Source organism: Thunnus albacares, chromosome 10, assembly GCF_914725855.1.
Source record: "Thunnus albacares chromosome 10, fThuAlb1.1, whole genome shotgun sequence".
NCBI lineage: Eukaryota > Metazoa > Chordata > Actinopteri > Scombriformes > Scombridae > Thunnus > Thunnus albacares.
Window position 1 is genome coordinate 34,716,556 of NC_058115.1, and position 17,709 is coordinate 34,734,264.

General features: G+C 40.8%; 1 protein-coding gene and 1 long non-coding RNA gene across 2 annotated transcripts in view; both read left to right on the top strand.

The window, feature by feature from the left end:
- Positions 1-17,709, top strand: part of LOC122990128 (NLR family CARD domain-containing protein 3-like) — a 96,502-nt gene that overhangs the window by 58,944 nt on the left and 19,849 nt on the right. Inside the window, exon 4 of the mRNA XM_044363248.1 lies at positions 15,419-15,538. Within this exon, the coding sequence (XP_044219183.1) occupies positions 15,419-15,538 (120 nt within the window). The remainder of the gene's footprint in view (positions 1-15,418; positions 15,539-17,709) is intronic.
- LOC122990071 lies at positions 8,371-11,115 on the top strand. The gene is made up of 3 exons (XR_006405243.1): positions 8,371-8,454; positions 10,757-10,804; positions 11,078-11,115. It is a non-coding gene; the product is annotated as an uncharacterized LOC122990071 (long non-coding RNA).

Consider the following 17,709-nt stretch of genomic DNA (forward strand, 5'->3'; position numbering starts at 1 on the left):
TCAAACATGTTGTTCTTCTTCTTGACTGTCATGTTGTTCTTCTTCTCTGTTTCTCTGAGCTCACCTTAAATCTCAGTTTAACACCTGCAGGATTGATGACGTCACAACCAGTTTGGAGCCAGTCGTGGTCCAGTATGCGACTTACACAAGTGTGATGTGGAAACTTGAAGCCTCCAGAGCACAAACACTGAGAATGGATTTTACAGTGAAGCAGTTCAACTCTGCAAACTAAACATATTTAAATATTTACACATTCTGGATGTTTAATGAAGGATGAGATGTCATTTGAAGAACTTTTAACTAATAAATTAATCTTTTTTCATGGAAAACCGACATCAGACACACATTATTATTCCAAGCAGAGTATTTTTATATTCTTAAAACATGTTCGGAGGATCTTTAAAGTTCAGACAGTCTGTGACGACACAACTGACCTCAGTTAAAGTCCGTTTTGATTTTTTACATCGACTGTAAAACTTTTTTGGGTTTTTGTCAGAGTGACTCAAAAATGATGAGTTCTGATGGTGTTTATTGATCAGATTGATCGATTGGATTCATGTTCTACAGACACACTGTGAGATACATAATCAAAGTCTAAAAATACATCAAAGGAACTTTACAACATATCTGATATACTGTGTAAACTTTGTAAATGTGCATCACATAAGATAGATGATGTGGTTCAGTCAAACTGCTGATGTGAGAGTGGAAGAACAAACTGGTTTTAATGGTTTTAATGGTGACACGCTGTAAAGAGACAGTTTCATTTCTGATGGTGAATTAAAAGACTTTGTTGTCATTGTGTTGTAAATATAAATATGTTTAATAAGTGATTCTCTTCACAGCAACACTGTCTCTGTATTTGAACACTGGTGGAGTTTATTGATCCACAGAGAGCTGCTGAGGCTCAGTGACACCACTGGATCTGATTATTTCAAACATCTTCATTTCTTTTTAAAGCCTAAATGTTCCTGTTTTCATGTTTTAAAGTGTGAGTGAAGCAAACAGCTCCTCCTCTGACAGGATGTGATGCTGTGAGTGAACAGCAGGTGGCAGCAGACGCTCATGTCTCTGTTCCTCCAACACTTCAGTTTCACACAGTTTATATGTTCAGAGGTGGAAGAAATAAAACACATCCTTTACTTTAGTAAAAGTAGTAAAACTACCATCAAATACTCCTTTACAAGTAAAAGTCCTGCATTCAACAACATACTGAAGCTCTGAGAAATAAAATGTAGTGAATCATGAAACAGTTGAGTGTTTCTCTCTGACATGTGGAGGAAAAGTAGAAGGTGTGTCCACCAGTCCTCCCATAACACAGTCTAACTGGTCCCAGTGTGAATCTAACAGTGGACAGACTGGTTTGATGATGGTGTGTGTATATTCAGTATTTATATGTTGTACATTACTCTATAAAGCTGTTTCTCTCCTGATTGTTCTGGAAACTTTCATGTACATGAAGGATGATATTAAAATATATTTTGCTTCCATAATCTGCTTTTCTCTTGTTTGTCTCTTTGTGAGTCAAATCAGTTTTATTTATATCACCCAATATCACAAATTAGCCTCAGGAGGCTTTACAGTCTGTACAGCAACACAACATCCTGTCCTTAGACCCTCGAATAAGGAAAAACTCCCTAAAAACATTTAATGGGAAAACAGGAAGAAACTTCAGGAAGAGCAACAGGACGGACAGACATACATTAGATGTTGTGTGAACAGAACAGAACCAGAAATACAAATTACAGAATACAGAATGGAACAGGATAACAAAATTATATTGGATTTATAATATATATGAAGAATGTGATATACGAAGAGGATGAAGAGCAGCTTCCAGGTGCCACCAGAGCAGAATAGGACCTGAACATCACCATGGAGACGTGGCAGGAGGACAGACTACACATGCGCACAGAGGAGACTCACATCACACCATCACATACACGAGAGAAGAGACAAGAAAAGACATTATTCACACAGGAGAAAGAAGGATAAAAACATCATTCAGAGAGAGAGACACGCGGTGAGGCTGAACTCCTGCAGGATGGAGAACCAGATCCAAAACCTCAAGAAATGGCAGCGACAGCAGGGAAGCAGAGCAGGTCCAGGATGGGTTCTGGTCCAGCAAGAGATGGTTTAGAGACGTGGTGAGAGGACAGGAGGAGAGAAGAGAGAGGAGCTCACAGCTTGGACGCTCATGTGTTTGTGGAACAAACAGAAGAGATGCAATGTTTATCAGGACAGTTACAATAATCAATAATCTGATCAGCAGGATGACACTTAGTAAATTCACTGAGACAGAAACCGACCTGCCGCACAGTACAAGCTCATGAAGGACTCAATTAAAGGCAACTAATTGAAGGTTAAGGCACAAAGATGAGTTTTAAGTTTAGTGAGGACCAACCTGACTTTCACACATTTTCTTCTTCTGTCCTCATTTCTTCTTCGTGCTGTTTGAAGGTTCAGACACTTTCTGGAGAAAATTGACGTTTGCTCACTTTCACAGAAAAAGTAATTTTCATAAACTGTAAACGAGTTAAAATGTTTTAAAATAAGGAAATAACAGCAAACTACTCAGAACTCACATGATGGAACATTTAAAAACATCAGCACTAAATTATCTATAACTGTTGATATTTAATGATGTAAAAACTTAAAAAAACAGCTTTTGATCTGTTGGTGAAACTGACATCCTGCAGTTTGTGTTTGTACCACCAGAGACGCCACATGCTCTCTCTCTCTCTCTCTCTCTCTCTCTCTCTCTCTCTCTCTCTCTCTCTCTCTCTCTCTCTCTCTCTCTCTCTCTCTCTCTCTCTCTCTCTCTCTGAGTGCATGCTGGGAGTGAGCGTTGTGAGTGACTGAGTTTTTCTATCTTTTTATGTGTATTTTCTTGTGTATGTAAAGTCACTGTGAATCGTGTTGTTTTGTGAGTCTTTCACTGTGTGTGGGTGAGGTTTGGGTGGTGTAGGTGGCGTCAGCTGCCAGCTTTGCTGGTCAGCATGACAGCAGGTGGAGGCTCCGGCTTGGAGAAGCTAACTCGCCGGCACGCCATTAAGTTGGCTCCGGCGGTTAGATGCAGTGTGGAGGAGTGTAGTCTGGCTGTTGGGGAGGTTGTTGGGTATGGCAGCATTAAATCTGCCTCCCGGATGAACAACTCTGTGGTTGTATTTCTGGACAGCGTGGACAAAGTAAACCGTGTGGTTGAGAGCGGCGTGGTTATTCAGGACACCTTCACTCCGGTGTTTTCGTTGGTGAACCCCGCTAAAAAAGTCCTCATTTCAAATGTTCCACCTTTCATTAGAAATGAAGTGCTGGCGAAAGAGTTGTCCAGGCACGGGCAACTCGTATCGCCCATAAAACTGATTCCTCTGGGCTGTAAATCCCCTCAGTTAAAACATGTCATGTCTTTTCGCAGACAAGTTTTCATGATTCTCAACAGAAATGAGGAAGACTTACACCTAACTTTCAAGTTCAAGGTTGATGACTTTGATTACACGTTACACGTTACAACTGACAATATGAAGTGCTTTGGTTGTGGTATGGAGGGGCACCTCGTTCGCTCATGCCCAGAGAGGGGAGGGGCGGCCGGTCCGGCACCTGGCGCGGAGCCGTCGGGGCCGCCGGTGCAGCCGGGTCCGGCTCCTGCTGCGGAGCCGCCTGGGTCGCCGGTCCGTGCTGCGTCGAGCGGGGCAGCGTCTCAAGATGAAAACATACAAGGTGATACAAGCATAAAGGAGACAGCTGACGGGGGGTCACCTGATTCACAAACAGATTTGGAAGCTGAGACAGGTGTTAAACAGGGAAATGATAGCAGGAATCAGGAGGAGGAAACTGTCAGGAAGGAAATGAGCAGGATGGGACAGACTGCTGCCAGGGTGGCAGAGTCTGTACTAGAGGAGGAGGAGGAAGAGTGCATGGATGAGGATGTGGTGAAATCATCAGTGAAACGAAAGAATACAGAAACTAAACAAGTTGAAGGCAGAATAAAAAAGGTGTCAAAGTCAGTGACAGAGTGTCCATCCTCTCAACCAGAGGAAAGGTTCCACTCTGACTGTGAAAATGAGACCTCTGAGAACTTAGAGAGTGGATATTCTTTCATTAGAGTACAAAAGTTCTTACAGGACACAAAGGGGCTGAGACAAGTCAAGGTGGACAACTATTTTCCAGACTTGCAACTTTTTCTGGACTCAGTAAAAGGTTACATGAAAAACACAGAAGAGTTTGGGCAGCCTGTTTTCTCTGATCAAGAGATCTACAGACTGAAAAAAATAGTTCTGAGGGTGAAAACTCAAATACGCACTGATGAATAATATGTTTGTAAGTTTTCCATTTTGTGTGCTTTTATCCCACGTTTGGCCCATTTTGCACATGTGCACTTTAAATATTGGCACTTTAAATGTGAATGGAGCGAGGGATATCACCAAGAGAGCCTCTCTGTTTAATCTGATTGGTATGAAACATTTGAATGTTACTTTTGTTCAGGAAACTCACAGTACTGAAGAAATTGCTGCTGAATGGAGGAGAGAGTGGGCGGGGGAGGTTTTTCTCAGTCATAAGAGCAGCATGAGTGGTGGGGTTGGAATTTTATTTAACCAAAATTTTAATCCCATTAACATTGATGTTGAGGAAGTTGTGGCAGGAAGAATTTTAAAAGTAAGAGCTGATTTTGGAAAAGTTAAAATGGTATTTATCAACCTTTACGCACCAACTGTAGGGTCTGAAAGACTTGACTTTTATGACATTTTAAGTGATGTAATTAAAAAATGTAATTCGGATGAGTTTCTGTTCCTTGGAGGGGATTTTAACTGTACGGAAAACCCAAAAATGGACAGGAACCATCCAGAGCCACACGTGGCTTCTAAAAATTGCATTTTAAAGTTAAGTGAAGCTCATGAGCTGAGTGACGTGTGGAGAGTTTTTAATAAAAGCCACCGTCAGTACACCTGGGTCCACACTAAGGACAACCTTTTGTCCATGGCCAGGCTCGATAGGTTTTATTGCTTTAAACATCACTTAAATGTTTTTAGAAGTTCTTTTATAAGTCCAGTTGGTTTTTCTGACCACTCTTTGGTTCAGTGTTCTGTTTTTATCAAGCAGATACAATCTGGCAGTGCTTATTGGCATTTTAACACATCGCTTTTATCAGATGGAAATTTTAAAGATGTTTTTAATTTCTTTTGGAAAAATTTTAGAGAAACAAAATCCCTCTACAGCTCCTTGCAACAATGGTGGGATATTAGGAAAAGTCAGATCCAGAAACTATGTCTACAGTACACTTTCAATGTCTCCAAAAACATGGCCAGGTCTATAAGAGCTCTGGAGAGAGAAGTGGTGGAGTTGCAGGCTTTTGCAGACTCCACAGGAGAAAGAGGACACATTGAGAACCTCAAGACTAAAAGGTCTGTCTTGGCTGACTTGCTGGGTACCTCTGCAAGGGGCGCTGTGGTGCGCAGTAGGTTTCAAAATGTGGCTTTGATGGACGCTCCCTCTCACTTTTTCTTTGGGTTGGAGCGGAAAAATGGGCAGAGGAGGCAGATGATGTCACTACGCTCACATACTGGGCAGCTGCTGCAGGAGTCGGCTGACATTCGCAGGTTTGCAGCGAGTTTTTATGGTGACTTGTTCAGGTCGGAGTACACCGAGAATCCGGAGGTGTCTCGTTTCTTCTATGCAGATCTGCCAAAGGTCTCGGAGGACGCCAACGCAGAGCTGGGGAATGAGATATCTTCTGAAGAACTGTATGCTGCACTGCAGGGTTTGCGGGGTGGAACATCCCCGGGCATTGATGGTCTGCCTGCCGACTTCTATAAGACTTTCTGGTCGGTGCTTGGTGGGGACCTCCTGATGGTCCTCAATGACAGTGTGAAGAAGGGCCGGTTGCCTCAAAGTTGCAGAAGAGCAGTCCTGACTCTCCTCCCTAAAAAAGGAGAGTTACAGGATATTAAAAACTGGCGTCCTGTTTCTCTCCTCTGCACCGACTATAAGCTTCTGTCCAAGGTTCTGGCCAACAGGATGAGGAAGGTGATGGAGCAGGTCATTCATGTGGATCAGACCTACTGTGTACCTGGCAGGTTGGTAACAGACAACATAGCATTAATTAGAGATGTTGTGGACCTCTCCAGTTCTTTGGGGTTAGATCTTGGGCTGATATCCATAGATCAACAAAAGGCTTTTGACCGGGTTGAACATATGTACCTGTGGCAAACACTCAGAGCTTTTGGTTTCAATCCAGGTCTGATAGCCCAGATCCAGGCTTTGTATGGAGACATTGAAAGTGTACTTAAAATAAATGGTGGTTTAAGTGCTCCTTTTAAGGTGGGGAGGGGGGTTAGACAAGGTTGCCCCCTCTCAGGCATGTTGTACTCATTGGCCTTAGAGCCTTTTTTACACAAACTAAGAACACGACTCTCTGGTTTTAATCTCCCTGGTTCCAACTCTGTTGTTAAGCTTTCTGCCTATGCTGATGATGTCATAGTGCTGGTCCAAAAACAGAGTGACATTGACTCTTTAGCTGACAGTGTGGAAAAATTTGGTCTGATCTCTTCTTCAAAAGTTAATTGGGAAAAAAGTGAAGCTCTGATGGTAGGTGATGGTTTAAAGCAGCTCAGCTTACCTGGGAGGCTCACCTGGAAAAAAGGAGGCATCAAATACCTCGGGGTATACCTTGGAGATCCCACCACTGTCTCTAAGAACTGGGAAAATGTTTTAGAGAAAGCTGAAGGCAAACTGAAAAAATGGAAGTGGATTTTACCAAAGTTGTCTTTTAGAGGTCGTGTTCTGGTTATTAATAATCTGATTGCTTCTATGTTGTGGCACCGTTTGTACTCTGTTGATCCTCCAGCTAACCTTCTGTCAAACATCCAGAGGGTGATCGTGGACTTTTTCTGGGATCATCTCCACTGGATCCCACAGAGTGTATTGTTCTTAGCTAAAGACGACGGAGGACAAGGACTGATTCACCTGGCCAGTAGGGGTGCTGTTTTCCGCCTCCAGCACATTCAGAGACTGCTGACCGGCCCTGCTGATCTGGTGTGGAGGCCTGTGGCTCGGGCGATCCTGGGCCAAGGTGGAGGTCAAGGACTGACTGAGAATTTGTTTTTAATGGATCTACAGAACCGCAGACTGAGTGGGCTTTCTGATTTTTATCAGGGGCTGTTCAAGGTGTGGGGCATGTTTAAGAAGCACAGGCCGCTGAGTGAAAGCTCATTGTACTGGATTTTAAAGGAACCTGTCGTCTATGGACTACGTTTTAAAACACTCTGTGGACTGGGAACCTCAATGATGGAGAGGTTTGTCTCCTCCGGAGTCGTCACACTGGGTCAGCTGGTGAGACTGTGTGGACCTAAGCTAGAGATGGTTTCTGCTCTGGCTTCTCAGCTGGGAGTTTTTTCAGAGAGACTCCTAACCAACCAGCTCAGAGTGTGGAGAGACCAGCTCTCACAGACTGAACAGAACCTCCTGGTCTCATACTGCCAGGGCTCTGTTTTACCCACCGACTCTGATCCTTTTCCAGCAATCACACTGACTCCTGATTTTAAAGACTGTTCTGGTGTTTTGTTGAACTGTGCTGTACCTGGAGGTGCAAACTTGAATGGTTTAACTGGAAAAATGATGTACCAGCTGTTGGTAAAGATGGTGAACAAAGCCAAGTTGGGGGGGCGTACTGACACACCATGGAGGTCTCACCTGGGTCTGAGTGCTGAGGTGAGGCCTCAATGGAGAGCACTTTATAAAACCCCGTTAACCAGGAAGGTGGGAGACTTACAGTGGAGGGTTTTACATGGCGTCCTGCCTGTAAATGCTTTTATTTCTATTTTAAATCCAAGTGTTTCTGAGTGTTGTCCTTTCTGTCCTCAGAGAGAAACTGTTTTTCACTGTTTTTTGGAATGTGTGAGGTTAACTCCTCTGTTTTTGTTCTTGGAGAGGCTCTTTGGTGAGTTTGGGGAAGTTTTCTCCAAACAGGTTTTCATCCTGGGTTATAAATACTCAAGGAGGACTCGCGACAAGTGCCAGTTGTTCAACTTTCTGTTGGGCCAAGCTAAGATGGCCATTTATATCAGCAGAAAGAACAAGATAAATGGTTCTTCTGCTTTTGATGTTATCACCGTACTGATCAGAATGATAACCAGCAGACTAAAAATTGATCACAACTATTACAGGTTGATGAATGATCTGGACTGTTTTGTTTCTGTGTGGTGTTATAAAAATGTTCTGTGCTCCATTGATGAGGAGGAGCTCTGCTTTGGACACATGCTGGGCTGAATCTGTTGTTTTTTAATGCTTGTTGATCTGACGACTAGATAAATAAAGGTGTTTTAAAAATTCAAAAATTCAATTCTCTCTCTCTGTCTCTCTCTCTCTCTCTCTCTCTGGTATTTCCTTCTTTTTTTCTTTTGGGAATTTAGTTTCTCTTTCTGTTCTCGTCGTGTTGCAGCTTCTTTTCTCCGTCTAAAGGTATTTATTGTAACTTTATTCTGTTTGTATTGTGACAGTTTTCACTGTTTGACTCTTGAATGACTCTTTGTTCATCTTGTTAGTTTAGTTCCAGTAGAAACAGCAGAAATCTGTAGTTCAGAACTCTACTAACAGTCAACACAAATCAACATGGTGGAAGTTTTCCTCCATTTTAGCGTCACTGTTCAAAGTGTCCAATAACAGCTGACAGTACTGAGTCAGTGTTCACAGATCAATAACTTCCAACATTTGTCTTCTTTGTGGAGAAAAACAACAACCTGCTCTGTCTGTATTAGTGACAGCTTCAAGTTCAAATAACTTTATTTGCTATTTACAAGAAGAAGCAACACAGAGAACACATGTGGGTCACATGCTGAGTAAAAATAGAGTTACAGTCCATAAAAAGTTCAAACATAGAAGTAAAAACAGATAAAAATATCTTAATATACAACATACAGAGTGTGTGTGGCAGTGGTGGAGGAAGGGGTTAAATCTGTCTGGAGCTTTCAGACTTTGTGACGCTGATAGATGTGTAATGTAGCTCCTTTCCTCTGACTTTAATGAACAGCTGTGGCTGAGATACAATAAACAAGAGTGAGAACAAAGGTGTTGGTCAGTAGTTAATATAGTAGACAGATACCACAAGATTAAAAGGAAAAAGAACAAAATACATAACAGTTAACCCAACAGTAAAAAATGACTCAGAGGGTTTTATTAGCAGCTCATTAGCCTCAGACAGCTCGTATGCTGCTAGCTTGGAAAGCATCTATGATGGAAAGAGAATCTACAGATGATGCAGCAACAAGAACATTTAGAGGGAGAATAAAAGATGCCTGTCAGTGTTTGCTCTGCTCAGTTTGAATGAAATGCTGGATGTTAGCATGTCAGTTAAACTAGCTGCTATAGAACTGTGTAAGCGTGGGTCGCTGCTAACACACAACACCCAACTGAGACCATGTGCTGGCTGAAGAATAGTGACATCACAAACCTCACAAATGACCTTCAATCTACTTGTTTCAACAACTGTTGTATTTGATTGCAGTTGAGTTTCCTCCATCACTGCGTGTATTTCACAGCATCAGAGACAATAATGCAGGTCTTAATGAATGTTACCCCTGTGCCACACATTGTTCCACGTCTGCACTATTTTAACACTAATTCCAACAGTCAACCTTTCACTGTCTGTTGTTACTCTGAAAAATTACCTGCATATAACATGTAATATGTGCATCAATAATAATAAATGAGACTCAAATAAATACACAGCTGACACTGAGTGTTAAAGGCTCAATGTATGATGCTGCTGCTTTTCATAAATGAATGAAATAGATTATTAATAATATGCTGTTTAGTTGTGTTTAATGTTGAGCAGTAAAAGTAAACCATGTTTTAATAGATGTTCTGCAGTGAATTTATTGTTCATCAAACAGTAAAATGTGCTGCAGTTATATTAGGAACACTGTCACTAGCTAGCAAGTCAACAACAGCTCATCAACCTGACAGATACACATTTTATCAGCTTTCAACACGTCACTAACTGCACTTAAACACAGTCATGTGATTATGTTCTGACAGGTTTGACATAAAATGAACTCAAACGGTTTCAAACAGTCTTGAGTTTGTTTGTGTAAAACATTTTATTCATTGTCAGAGAAGTTTAGTGTCAGTATGAAGGATCGCCCCATTCAGTCACCTTTAAACTGGTGCATGGTTTAATAACCAGTATCATGCTGGTAGTGAGGGAGACTTTGTTTCACAGGTGGTATGGTCAGTGATTAACAGCTAATAAAAAGTCATAAAATAATAAACTCTGAAATCTTTCTAAACTATATCACAGACAAACTGTTGAAAACATCTTTTCATTGATGATATTCAGTATTTTAACCAAGCTAAGAGCTGCAGCAATAGAAACTAAAGTTTATGTTGCTGCCAAACCTTCATTCAGTATCTTTATACTATATCAATATAAAATCAATGTCACATCATTGAGTCAGACAGTTTGTTCTCTCTTATTCTGCCTGTTTTAATCTTTACTGTAGATGATGTTGGTAATGTGCAACATCAATGTTCAATGCTCCATAAATTTAACCATTAATCATGGAAACGTCTGTCCTTCAATCCTTACAATCTGTAAAAGTGTAAATTCAAAGTAAATAAATTAAAAGTGTCATTCAGTACAATCTTTAATTAAAACAGCAAGAAGTACAAATGACTCCATAGAAAACCAGAGTCCTCAGACTGATGATGAAGGACTGATGAAGGAGAATCAGCAGCAGTTTCTCTCTCTGTGTTTCCTCTGCAGGTGAAGCTACAAAGACTCTGTGACTGGATGTGGATCTGAATTCACCTGGTGAGTATTTTTATTTCTTCTGCCACACAGCTGACTCCACCAGCAGCTCCTCTCCATTAAATGTGCTCTATAGTGGTAAATGAAAAGCCAACAGAGAACTGGAAGCTTCTGAAAGTAAAACATGAAACATAAAACCTCAGTGGAAATGAAGAATAATGTTTTACTTTGCTGCCATCTGGTGGTTGAATCAAGAATGACGATGTTGTAACTGCAGTGCTGGTGTGATGTGCAGCTTGTTGTAATGAATGAGCTTGTTGTTGTGTTTGTGTGAAGGTGTTTCTCTGCTATGGATCAGTGTGAGGACAGAGAGGAGGGAGTCCCTCCCTCTAAAAGCTCTCTGTGTGGGGAACATGACAGCCAGACCAAAGCTCAGAGGTGAGATGAGGATCTCTAACTGTCCATCACTGTTCTCCACTCACATCACTCCACCATCATTATTCACACTCAGAGCTCTGTGTGTGTTGTGTTGAAGAACAAAGAAGCAGCACAGACCAGACTCTGCTGGACCTGGACCTGGATCTGGACATGGACCTGGACCTGGACCTGGACCTGGACCCAGCTGTGTGTCCATGAAGAGTGACCGCTCCATGATTGAAAAAATATTCTTTAAAAAGCAACATTCTCCAAAGAAAGAGTAAGTCCACATCAGATTAGTTTATAATGTCAGTAATGTTACTAAATATTTTAAAGAACAATTTTCAACAACAAAGTCTTATTGGAAGAGAAACTCCATTTATACTTCTTTAATAAAACGTTATTTATACTTCAGTGGACTGTTGTCCAACCTGTTAAAGGACATAAATGTTTTGATGGAAGGCTGAAACAAGCTGAAGCTGTATGTTACTCAGCTGTGATTGGCTGTGGGATTTCAATAGATCAACGTCAGCTGCTGAGCAGACAGAGTTCAGTTAATGTGAAACATCCAGCAGACTGACCACACTGTTATCTGGTTGATTCAGACTTTAAGTATTTATTTATCAATCTTTATTTATATAGCGCCATATCACAACAGAAGTCATCTCAGGGCACTTTTCACATAGAGCAGGTCAAGACCGTACTCTTTAATTTACAGAGACCCAACAGTTCCCCCATGAGCAGCACTTGGCGACAGCGGTAAGGAAAAACTCCCCTTTAACGGGTAGAAACCTCAAGCAGACCCCGGCTCTTGGTGGGCGGCCATCTGCTTTGACCGGTTGGGTTGAGAGAGAGAAAGGGAGAGGGAAAGGGGGAGGGGGGACAGAAGAAAAACAATGACAACAACAAACAACAACAAGCACAAGCATCAACAGACAGGGAAGGATGCCATCAGGACTGTGAAGGACCGCGAAGGTTCGGCCCGGGAGTCAGGTTTTCCTGTGAGATGAGAAAGCACAAAAAACTCCGGGGAAGAAGCAAAGTTAGTGACATGCATTGATGTTACATGAATGCATACAGATGGAGAGGAGGAGGAGGAGAGAGGAGCTCAGTGCATCATGGGAAGTCCCCCAGTAGTCTAGACCTATAGCAGCATAACTAAGGGCTGATCCAAGGCGAGCCTGGTCGGCCCTAACTATAAGCTTTATCAAAAAGGAAAGTTTTAAGCCTACTCTTAAACATAGAGAGGGTGTCTGCACCCCGGACTGAATCCGGTAGATGGTTCCATAGAAGAGGAGCCTGATAGCTGAAGGCTCTGCCTCCTGTTCTACTTTTAAAGACTGAAGGAACCACCAGTAAGCTGCATACTGGGAGCGCAGTGTTCTAGTGGGATAATACGGTATTATGAGCTCTTCAAGATATGATGGTGCCTGACCATTAAGGGCTTTGTAAGTTAGGAGAAGGATTTGAAATTCTATTCTAGATTTTACAGGAAGCCAATGTAGTGAAGCTAAAATGGGAGAAATGTGGTCTCTTTTTCTAGTTTTAGTCAGAACACGTGCAGCTGCGTTCTGGACCAGCTGGAGAATCTTTAGAGACTTGTTAGGGCAGCCTGATAATAAGGAATTGCAATAATCCAGCCTAGAAGTAACAAATGCGTGAACTAGTTTTTCTGCATCTTTTTGGGACAGGATGTGCCTGATTTTTGAGATATTACGTAAGTGAAAAAAGGCAGTCCTTGAAATTTGATTTATGTGGGAGTTAAAGGACATATCCTGATCAAAGATAACTCCCAGATTCCTTACGGTGGTGCTGGAGGCCAGGGTAATGCCATCCAGAGTAGCTATATCATTAGATAATGTGTTTCTAAGGTGTTTAGGGCCAAGCACAATAACTTCAGTTTTATCTGAATTTAGTAGTAGAAAATTGCAGGTCATCCAGGTCTTTATGTCGTTAAGGCATGTTTGGAGTTTGTTTAACTGATTGGGTTCATCTGGCTTCACTGATAAATATAATTGGGTATCATCTGCATAACAATGAAAATTTATGGAGTGTTTCCTAATAATATTACCTAAAGGAAGCATATATAAGGTGAATAGAATTGGTCCAAGTACAGAACCTTGTGGAACTCCGTGTCTAACTTTTGCCTTCACGGAGGATTCATCATTCACATGTACAAACTGTAATCGGTCTGATAAATAGGACTTAAACCAGGTTAATGCAGTTCCTTTAATGCCAATTAAATGTTCCAGTCTCTGCAAAAGGATTTGATGGTCAATTGTGTCGAATGCGGCACTAGTATAGAGACAAATCCTTTGTCTGATGCAGTTAGGAGGTCATTTGTGACTTTCACCAGTGCTGTTTCTGTGCTATGATGCGCTCTAAATCCTGACTGAAAATCCTCAAATAAACTATTGTTATGTAGAAAGTCACATAACTGATTAGAGACTGCTTTCTCAAGGATCTTGGATAGAAATGGAAGGTTAGATATAGGTCTATAATTGGCTAAAACACCTGAATCAAGAGTAGGCTTTTTAAGAAGAGGTTTAATTACAGCTACTTTAAAGGACTGTGGTACATAGCCTGTTACTAAAGACAGATTGATCATATCTAGTAAAGAAGTGCTAACTAAGGGTAAGGCTTCCTTAAGCAGCCTAGTTGGGATGGGATCTAAGAGACAGGTTGATGGTTTAGCTGAACAAATCATTGAAGTTAGTTCAGACAAGTCTACTGGAGAAAAACAGTCCAAATATAAGTCAGGATTTACTGCCGTTACCAAGGTTCCTGTGTTTGGGGAGAGAACGGTGCCTGTTGAGGGCAGGAGATGGTTAATTTTGTCTCTAATAGTTAGAATTTTATCATTAAAGAAGCTCATAAAGTCGTTACTACTGAGAGCTATAGGAATACATGGATCAGTAGAGTTATGATTCTTTGTCAGCCTGGCCAAAGTGCTGAAAAGGAACCTAGGGCAGTTTTTATTCTCTTCTATTAATGCTGAGTAATAGGCGGCTCTGGCATTACAGAGGGCCTTCCTATATGTTTTAAGACTATCTTGCCAGACTAAGCGAGAATCTTCTACTTTGGTGGAACGCCAAATCCTTTCCAATTTTTGCGATGTTTGCTTTAATTTGCGGGTTTGGGAGTTATACCATGGAGCTAACCTCTTATGTTTATTATCTTCTTTTTTAAGGGGGCGATGGAGTCGAGTGTTTGTCTTAGTGAGCCTGCAGCACTATCAATAAGATTATCAATTTGGGAGGGACTAAAGTTAACATAAGAGTCCTCTGTAGTATTGAGACATGGCAGTGAATTCAGTATTGACGGAATTGCTTCCTTAAATTTATCTACAACACTATCAGATAGACATCTAGTGAGGACATTTTTATCTAATGGTGTGTAATCCAGTAATAGGAATTCAAAAGTTATTAAAAAATGATCTGATAAAATAGGATTTTGTGGAAAAATTATTAAATGTTCAATTTCAATCCCATAAGTTAGAACAAGGTCTAGGGTGTGGTTAAGACGGTGAGTGGGATCACTATCAACGTCCACATGAATATTAAAATCACCTACTATAATTACTTTATCTGTACTAAGGTATGTATAAACTCTACATACTCTTTAATGACCACAGTGAGGATTTACAGACAACTCATGTCAGCCTTCTCACATGTTGGCTGATTGAACTCGATCAGGTCCAGTTGAAGTTCACTCAGTGTATTTTACAACAGCAGAATTCATGACAAATGTCTTAACAAACTCAGTTCTGTTTCAGTCGGCATCATGTTTGAAGTCAGTGTGGCAGCAGAGTCTTTAGTTGTAATAAATGTTTTATAGTTTAGTCATTACTATGATTAATGCACTTTTAGACATGAACACAACTTAGAATTTAACATATTAAATATTCGGTGTGATTCCATCAAAGTGATTGTCAGTCAGAGTGTGTCAGATCAGAGAGATGACGTCCTCACAATGTTTCTGTTCTCCTAGAAGGATGATGAGGAACAGAGCAGGATCAGTGCTAATGTGACAGATGATGACTTTGTTTAAATATCAGACAGATGAAAAGAGATCAGAAATCATTCAGTGTGAAGAGCTTCGGAAGACAAAGTTTGAAGCTCTTCACACTGTTGATAAAGCTCTTCATGCTGCTGTATTGGTCCTTTCCTCGCTGATGGCTGCTAGTTTATCCAACAGCTACTGTGGCTGAATACTTAACAGTGAATTTCTCTCTGTGGTGGTTGTCTCTCTGTCTAACAGGATCCATCAGAGACCAGTTTCACTGGAACCTGGATCTGGATCCAGCTGTGTGTCCATGAAGAGTGACCACTCCATGATTGAAAAAATATTCTTTAAAAAGCAACATTCTCCAAAGAAAGAGTAAGTCCACATCAGATTAGTTTATAATGTGAGTAACGTTACTAAATATTTTAAAGAACAAAGTCTTATTATACGAGAAACTCCATTTATACTTCTTTAATAAAACTTTATTTAAACTTCAGTGGACTGTTGTCCAACCTCAGAGAGATGATGTCCTCACAATGTTCCTGTTCTCCTAGAAGGATGATGAAGAACAGAGCAGGATCAGTGCTAATGTGACAGATGATGACTTTCTTTAAATATCAGACAGATGAAAAGAGATCAGAAATCATTCAGTGTGAAGAGCTTTCAGAAGATAAACTTTGAAGCTCTTCACACTGCTGATAAAGCTCTTCATGCTGCTGTTAAAGCTCAGTGATCACTCTATGGGTCGCTACTTTGAATTTAAGGGACGACAACCTTCTCCTGTAAAGAAGTAAGCTGCAACTCATATTAAAATGTTTGTTTTTAAGTGATCCTCCGCCCCCAAAATGCTTTTTGTAATTGGGCATTGATTGCACAGATGTCTAAAAACTAGCTAGTGTTAACCTTTCCTGCTTCAGCGTCCAGACCGTGGTCAGGAAGCACAGGGGAGACTTTGTTTACTACTCCAGGGCCGAAGTCACCGCTAACTTCGGGGTTAACTCCCTCCACTTTATCAACAGGTAGCAAGCAAGAAACGGGAACTCAGCTTCAATTTTGAGGAGTTGCAGCATTTATTCTGTCAGAACAGCTCAAACTGTACATACACTGTACTATTACTGTCACAGCTAACTGCTAACTTAACTCTCTCTCACCGCACACACGCTCGCTCGACCACACACATGCATCAAGCGCACTTCCTATGCACTGGGCTATTTCTTAAAGAGACTATGCCACTGGTATAACACTAGTCTGACTCCAAATGAGACCTTCTGGTCTTTGCTCAGGCCAGATTACACTCATAAAGCAAGGCAGATAGCTCAGATGAAAATCAGGTATAATTTCTGCCTTCATCTCTGAACTTTCTAAAGGGAGCTTGTCAATAATCCTGCTCAGACCATCAGAAAAGAATTTATTAGCCATTTCCACATCTGGTTTGAGCTCAATTCTGCCCCAGTTAGAGGAGGCGAGATTATGCAAAAACCCTTCAACAAAAATAGTTTTAAGTCTCTCTTACCAATAATATGTGGTTTTGTTCTCAAATTTTTTGTATAATGCACAGTTGCAATTACACAACGATTAATAATATTGTTTGCAAAAATGGAAACAGATGAATGTTTATGGGGAGAATTAGTTCAAATTAAATCAACTGAAGAAGAGTTTTTTAAATGGGGCCTAGTTGGTGAATCAATCATCAGAAAAAGATTTATTATTAAAATAAGATTTTAAGTCATCAGACACAGGTTGTAACCAGTTAAAACTATAATATGTAACTATTTCACATTAAAATTTCTAAAAACAACTAGACCTATGATGTATATTTTGTTCAGTTGTGTACTTACGCTATCCAAAATGTTTCCAACAATTTTCAAACCCAGAGAAATTGGACCGTTACGGTCGCCTGTCAATGGCATCATACTTCCTCTACCAAAGAGTATATGTGCACAAGATGCATGTGTCGGTGTTGTGGTTGTCTGCCACAATGGTGTCTACCAAAGAGTAACTTACACACATACAAGATAATACATCTGTGTTGTGGTTGCCCACCAGAAACTGTCATAAATGGACTTTTATTCAGTTTTAAGCCACATTTTTATGATAAACTTTTTAGATCTTGGTTGTTTTTAAGTATATCTTTTAACCAGAAGAAGGATTTTCATCATTGAACATCTGGATCTTAAGTTATCAGAGAAACAAGCTGAGCAAACGTTAGCAGCAGCTCAGCTAACAGCCCCTGCCGGACATCCTGTGCCCGCTGGACAGCATCAGAGAAACACTGATTTTTAACGTGAAACTGCTTTATTCAGTGTTTTTACCTGTTTTAATTACGTGGTCCGTTTGTTCTGGAGAGGAGGAGACCTCTGCATTTGGCTCCTGCTAAAAACATCCTCAACGATGAACACTGAAGTAATCCTATCCCAGAGAAGCTGTTTTTAAAAAAAAACCAACACCACACCTCCCATGATCCCACACTACTTCACAATGTTATCACACTCCGTCTTTTGTTAATGTTTTGATTGAGAGACACCTAGCGGCTGAAATTACATAAT